The sequence below is a fragment of the Bidens hawaiensis genome, unplaced genomic scaffold (genome assembly GCF_021521415.1).
Source record: "Bidens hawaiensis isolate Kalapana, Puna unplaced genomic scaffold, B.hawaiensis_p1.1 tig00038626_1, whole genome shotgun sequence".
Taxonomy (NCBI): domain Eukaryota; kingdom Viridiplantae; phylum Streptophyta; class Magnoliopsida; order Asterales; family Asteraceae; genus Bidens; species Bidens hawaiensis.
This window is the reverse complement of record NW_027496792.1, coordinates 52,377-59,561: the sequence shown is the minus strand read 5'-3', so window position 1 is coordinate 59,561 and position 7,185 is coordinate 52,377. Positions and strand designations below refer to the sequence as shown.

Here is a 7,185-nt window from a genome sequence, read left to right as displayed (position 1 = left end):
ATCTGTCAGTGAATGGGTCGGTTATGATCCATCGGTCTCCTGTCAACATACAAATTTAACAGAGGAATTATTTCTCGGCCATCGTAAGTTATTACTTATTTTCCTAGACAATTCACAAGGACATGTAATACCTTGTTATATAGTGGCGTGTCACACCTTTTAACTTGTTTTCATCTACCAAAGAGTGTTTATTACATGATAAAATAATTTGAATCGTGTGAAAATTACCTCCTTTTTTGTTGCTCTTATGCATGAACATTTTCAGTTTAAGATTTGTCTCATCTCTTTGACATGAACCCTCCATGTTTATGCAACTAGTCAAATCCTACCCTGTTTATTATATACTTGAACAATGTGATCAACCACATTTTATATTTACGTTATTTATTATTTTGTAATGTTTAACATACAATAATTAAAAAAATTTGTGTGTGCCGTTACAACATATTTATTTTTATCCATGTCACTTCGTTAAAGCCACAATAAAGTATATATGTTTTGTCGAAAATACGGTAGTATTCGCAATAGAGTAGCATTTTCTATCGTAAGCTATGCCGAGTGTCGGTACCGTATTGATACCATAATGAGCAGAACCGATATCGATCAAGATCTTTTGATATTTATATAAAAAAATTGTTACAATGTGAATAAACTTTTGGCTCCTTATGATATATACCGACTTCAGTCCTTTGTTATTTTAAGAATCAAATTTTGGTCTCCGATGAGGGAGTAAATAATGATGACATATGGGAGCACTACTTCACCGGAGATCGATAATATCCGATATTTAAAACATTTATGTTTACCATTTAGCTTTTGAAAAGGCATAAACATTGTTTTTATGTTTTATTTGTTGGTTGCGTGTTTACATCGGATAGTGCTGTCGCGAAGCGCAACTGATTAACCACTGGTTCATTTATTGGGTGTAACCTATTCATTTTATTTAAAATAAAATATATATATAGATAAAAATAAGTGAATGACGATGACACATTTTATAAAGGCAACAAAACAAGATAATAAAAAAAAATCCAAAATTACTTAATTATAAAAAACTCAAAATCCACAAACCCGAAGGATCAAACCCGTACCACAGGTTGCATGCCAGCATACTTTCCACCACACCGTATGCGTTTCTTGTTTTAATTTTTCATTGTGTGTATATGTAACGAAATACTTACAGAAAAAACTAAAATTAAATTATCATAGTGGATGCGATGTGGCATCCACTGGTAGTGAAATATTCATTAAAGTTTATAAATTATATAGTATATAACTAAGATTTACAAATTAAAGCCACAAATACAAAGAAAAAAAAACCCAGTGCCAAAACTATAAGGGGGCAAATCATACAGTTATATATCTCGTATGAGAGACACACGTATGATTTTCATATAAAAACATGAGATCATGCACGTAACTTGTTAGATTGCCATGAGTTTAAAATAATTTTAACACTTGGCTAACCATAATTAATATTTTTGATAGACTTGTAAATTTGCCATGGAAACAACACTGAAAACCATATCACTTTTTGTGTTCTTGTCATCACTTTTGCATGCTCTGGTCTTTTGCACATCAACCGACGGTCTCGTTAGGATACAACTGAGAAAAGAGAGTTACGATTCCAGCGGTCGTATCAATTCAGATTCAAGTTTGTACGATGACGGTGAATATATAAACACGCTCATTAAGAAGTATGCACTAAATGTTGATGATGTTCAAGACTCCTACAGGTCTGATATAGTAGCACTAAAGAACTATAGACATGTTCAATACTTTGGCGAGATCGGCATTGGCACCCCACCTCAGAACTTTACTGTGATCTTTGATACGGGTAGTGCGAATTTGTGGATACCGTCATCAGAATGTGATTCTTCTGTAAGTTTTTCATACATAATATATATGTTAAATAAAAATCTTTGTATTTGTTTGAAAATTTTAAGCAAATGGATGCTGCTCTAATAGGCATCCTGCTTTCTCCATAAGAACTACAAATCAAGTGAATCAAGCACCTACAAAAAGATTGGTTAGTCACTTTATAGCCTTAAATTTTCATTATGATATGAACTTCTACATTCCACTATGATAAGTTGTAGGTTTTAGTTGTCCAGACTTGGCAAGACGGGCGGTGGGGTCAAGTAGGGTGACGGTCAAAAACAGGTTCGGGCAAGTTGGGTTTGGGTAAACAAGAGTCTTTTGAAGAAGTATCAATCTGGTTTGGGTCAAAGAAGGTATTACCAAAATGGAATCACGTTGAATTGAGTCGATTGAGAAAAAATTATTAAAATACTTTTGCCTTCCATATTAAAATAGGCTCATGCACCTGCTATATTCATGGACACAATATACTAGTCCAGGTCAATGATCTTGTTACAATGTACATCATAAATTTTAGCTTGGAAATTCATCATTTCTTACCTAAATATGATCGTGCATCTGGTGATATCAATAGTGGGCATGCAATAAGTGTTACATTATATGTCCCTTTTGGAATCAAGACGCACAATAAACAAACTGAATAGAAAATGAACTGAGAACAGTGAATTAAACAAACTGATTTGAATTATCAATACAAGACACATAATAGTATTATTCTCGTTCGAAGGACAAGTCGGCGAGTTGGGGAGGCCCGGGCTGAGTAATCTATTATTTGTGTTAATGGGCTAAGGGGTTTTTATGGGTTTCCTTAAATGATTAATGAGATTACATATTAGCTAAGTTGCGTTAACATTATAAATACATAATCAAGCCTTGGGTTATGTAGGATAGTCGTAATCAAGGTTTTTTTGAGTTATATTTCCTTGATAATAATATTGGGAGTTATCCAATAAATTGTTGTTTGTGTTTATATTCAGGACTTAAATTGGTATCAAATTAATTCGGAGATGGATCTTGTATTCATATTTTCTTCTTTACTATGACCAGTTTGAGGTCTCCTGTCGTTCTTGTTCGATATCAGTCTCATAACCGCTTTCAGTTTATTTATCAGCTTCTTCAAACATTTTCATGATATAGCATTATAGCATACGTCTCCTTCAGTAGATACTTCATGTCATGATTTGTTCCACATTTAAAAGTTTTCTTATCAAGACCAGGACATAAAAAACATTAGGTACGACCCGTTTCTTTCACCCATGATACTTTCAACTTGACTGAACCTACGAAAGAACAGAATGTTGAGTTCATCTTTTCGGCTTTTAGCTCTAAAAGTTTGTTTTAAAAAAAATGTGAATAGGCTTCGGTTCCTGCCATGTGTTCTTTGTGAAATACTGAAATGTATTCGAATACCAAAGTTTATCCCATAGTAAGATTTAGTATACCCAAAATGATGAGTTTTTATTTTTTTATTTTTTATTTGTGTAGTCACGAATTTGTGGGACAATTATAAGCAAATTGTCCAAGCTTTTCATAACTATGGTATTTAATTGAAGACTTATACGATGTTGGTTGTTTTTCATTGAGGTTGAGTGATCTAATATGATTACTGTTGGCCAAATATTACTTGAAGGCTTCACAAGTTAATTGGTGGGCTGGCCCCGTATAACTCTAAAAGACCAGTGAGTTTTAGTGCTCAAGAGGTAATAAGAGTTTTATTAATTTTCTTGTTCGCCAAGTTTGGTTGAGTCTGTACATATATGCTAAGTCATCTAGTAAATTCTTGCGTTTGGTGTTTCATGTCGATTTGGGAGTTCAATGGCAATGTTTCATTTATCTCGAACTGTGACAAACAGAACAATGGCCTCTCACATACAAAATGATGTTAATAGCGGGATCAGTCCTTCATCGCTCACTTGTTTTGTTGAGACCAATCTTCCTTAAGTCTTCCATAAATTTCTTTCTTGATCAAATGGTTTGATTCTTTTTTATTTTTGATTGAATTCTTTTGGATTCAAAACCATGCGCTCTAATACCAATTGTTGGAATCAAGAAGCACAACAAACAAACTGAATATAAAATGAGTTGAGAATAGTGAATTAAACAAACTGTGAAATTGATTTTAATTATCAATAAACACACATACGACTATCCAAATGTTTTACAATAACTTTAATTTTATATAACTTGAGCGGTGTGAGGAAACCATTGTCTCATTTGAAGGCAAACGTCGCTTCCTAACCATTATTCACACCCTAGCTTGTAAACCTACGACTAGACTTTGACTTAAGCACACATATCAAATTCAGTTATATAACATAAATAACTGTCACTTAATAATAATAAAATACTAACATATCCTATGTTTTTTGTGTAAAGTCTAATATATCAACCATGAACCCTTAAACTCAAGTGTTATAATTCTGACCAAGTGGTTTGCAAATATTGATTACAATTCTTGCAGGGAAACATGCTGAGATTGATTATGGTAATGGATTAATATCCGGATACTTTAGTGAAGACAATGTCATAGTTGGTGGTCTAGTTGTTGAAAATCAGGTGAAAATTTGACAACCATGTCTTCCATTTTTTTTTGCAACAAGATTAGAGTATGTGAAAAGTACGAATTTGCTAACGTCTGAAATAACGGTATACCATCAGGAGTTCATTGAGGCAACAACAGATGTTGGTATGACCTTTTTGGAGGGGAAGTTTGATGGTATCTTCGGGCTTGGATTTAAAGAAACATCTGTTGGCAATGTCGTCCCAGTATGGTTAGTTTAGTTTGTATATTTACACAACTAAAACAATTTTAGTCAAAAAACTTCTCATTTTAAAGATTGTAATGCTTATGCAAACAATATTTTTCTTGCCAGTTACACATGTGTAGTCAGTCAAATGATTATCTTGTCTAATCTATCAATATCTAACTTCATTTGTCTATAGGGACAGTATGGTTGACCAAAATTTAGTTAGGGAGCGCATAGTTTCATTTTGGCTTAACAGAAAAGATGACACGAACGAAGGGGGTGAAATCATTTTTGGGGGAGTTGATCCGAGTCACTATAAGGGTATGCATACTTATGTCCCAGTCACTGAGAAAGGTTATTGGCAGGTTTTATCAACTAATCCTTAACACTTGTTATATATAGTATACTACTATATATATTTTGTTCTAAGTTTATTTAGTTTGTTCTTTTCTAGTTTGATATGGGGGATATACTTTTTAATGGGGAACATACCGGTACGCATTTTACAAACACTTTAGTCAACTAGATGTTAGATTTTTTTTATCGCATTTTTGTGTTATTTTTCTTGCAGGTATTTGTAAGGGTGGGTGTTCAGCAATAGCAGATACAGGAGCTTCATTGATAGCTGGTCCAACAGTATGCACCTTTCCATATCTCATGTGCACTAAAGGATTTAATTTTACTTTGTAACCATTAAATTTCTAATTTAAGTTGTTCAGAGTACGCATGATGTAATATTATTGCCACTTAATATTTTTAGTTCTTAAGAATGCTCTTTTCAGACAATGATCAACCAGATTAATCAAGCCATTGGGACTAACGGGATTTTTGCGGATTCATGCCGCATGGTGGTTACTTTATCTGGACGCGTAATATTTGATATACTTGGGATTGTGGTAAACAACTTTCTATTTTTATATACTAAAATATGATTAGATGTTTTGGTTTCATACCATATCTATTGCTCAAACCAGGTTGACCCAAAAAAGCTATGCATCCCCTTTGGAGTATGTTTAGGAAGCCACAAAGTCAGGTCCATTTTATTGGTTGTTTTTTGTTTACACACTTTAGATTTTAAACACATGATGGATGAATCATATAGGGTGACTTCTTCCTTTTGCATTAAGTTCACACATACTCTCTTTGCATTCCTTACCTAGAAATATTCAAATAATGGTATTCATATATGAAGCACATATTGCTCACCACATGCAGCATACACTAAATCATTACCATTTAGTCTCGTATTTTGCACCGAGTTTATGTATAACTTTGGCCGTCACGTATGATGTGCAGTGCTAGAATTGAGAGTGTAGTAGATGGGAGCGATGGTGTATTTTCTAGACTGGAAGGTAACCCAATGTGTATAATCTGCAAAATAGTAGTGGGGTTGGCGCGTAAGGGGATTATGAAGAGCCGAGATATTATTCTAAAACTTGCCGGTGACGTGAGTTTTTTTTGTCTTGTTTAGATACTGTGGTACATACTATGTTGTTGATTTTCGTTTGACGGGTCCCAACTTGCAGTTATGTAACCTTGTTCCCATCCCATTTGGTGCGTCCACAGTTGATTGTGCTAGAATTCCTTTTATGCCTATTATTTCATTTACCATTGGGGACAGAGAATTTGAACTTTCACCAGATGAGGTATCATGCTCCTTAAATAAAGTCTATGTGTATTTCAGTTGTTAGCCTAATTCTTAATACAAACACTTTTTACCTTTCTTGTAGTACATAATTAAAATTGGCAAGGGTGCTGATACGCAATGCATTAGTGGCTTCATTTCTTTGGATGTTCCTCCTCCACATGGCCCATTGTGGTACATGTTCTTGTTATTTCTTGTTCATCGGGTCCATCTGACTAGATAGATGATAAAACTCAAAATTTCCAAAACTCAAGTAGTCAAGTTTGATGGGATTAACTTCTTGTGTGTCACAGGGTAATGGGTGATGTCTTTATGCGTCGTTACCACACCATATTCGATTATGGAAATCTCAGAGTTGGATTTGCGGAAGCTGCGTGAAACACATCTTGTCTTAAGCGTAGACGTAACTAGCTATGTTCTCTTTTAACTTATTTGCTCATGTCACGTAAAACATAGTAACTTTCGTATTGGTATGTGTGGTGTAACGTTTTAAGAATTTTTTTTCCCAAATATATATATAGTTCTTAGTGGTGTTGGTTGATGATGTACCATAGGTCCACAATGAGCCTCAACGGGCTAATATATAAATTATGTTTTCCAATGGTGTTGGTATAGATCAAAATGACAACACCACACCTCATCCAGAGATAACTCTTTAAGAAATATCATATAAGTTTCTAAAATTTTGCCTCACACGTCTTATACGCTAAGCAAGAGAACACGCTAGAGCACCCTTGAGGTATGGTGATAATTTTCTTCCTTGTCGGATATCAAGACTTATAATCTTAATGTCTAGCACTTGTGGTATCATTTGTGGGATATAGTACAACTAGCACACTTTATACTAGTTCACCAAGATGAGCACTCCATCCATGAACATCAACACTATGACGAATCTTGCACGCATATAAA

At 34.1% G+C, this 7,185-nt stretch overlaps 1 protein-coding gene across 1 annotated transcript; it reads left to right on the top strand.

The window, feature by feature from the left end:
- Nucleotides 1-1,445: 1,445 nt before the first annotated feature.
- On the top strand, nt 1,446-6,836 carry LOC143590529 (aspartic proteinase oryzasin-1-like). Its single transcript, XM_077070982.1, has 13 exons — nt 1,446-1,881; nt 1,969-2,029; nt 4,343-4,437; nt 4,540-4,652; nt 4,825-4,993; nt 5,083-5,122; nt 5,200-5,264; nt 5,411-5,524; nt 5,603-5,661; nt 5,925-6,075; nt 6,155-6,274; nt 6,359-6,447; nt 6,567-6,836. The coding sequence occupies exons 1-13, from the start codon at nt 1,504-1,506 to the stop codon at nt 6,649-6,651; spliced, it is 1,539 nt and encodes a 512-aa protein (XP_076927097.1). The 5' UTR covers nt 1,446-1,503; the 3' UTR covers nt 6,652-6,836.
- Nucleotides 6,837-7,185: the final 349 nt, after the last annotated feature.

Coding starts and splice junctions, on each gene's coding strand:
- LOC143590529 (XM_077070982.1), top strand. CDS start 1,504: ATGGAAACAACACTGAAAACCATATCACTTTTTGTGTTCTTGTCATCA. Junction 1,882..1,968: donor CATCAGAATGTGATTCTTCT/GTAAGTTTTTCA, acceptor CTGCTCTAATAG/GCATCCTGCTTTCTCCATAA. Junction 4,653..4,824: donor GGCAATGTCGTCCCAGTATG/GTTAGTTTAGTT, acceptor ATTTGTCTATAG/GGACAGTATGGTTGACCAAA.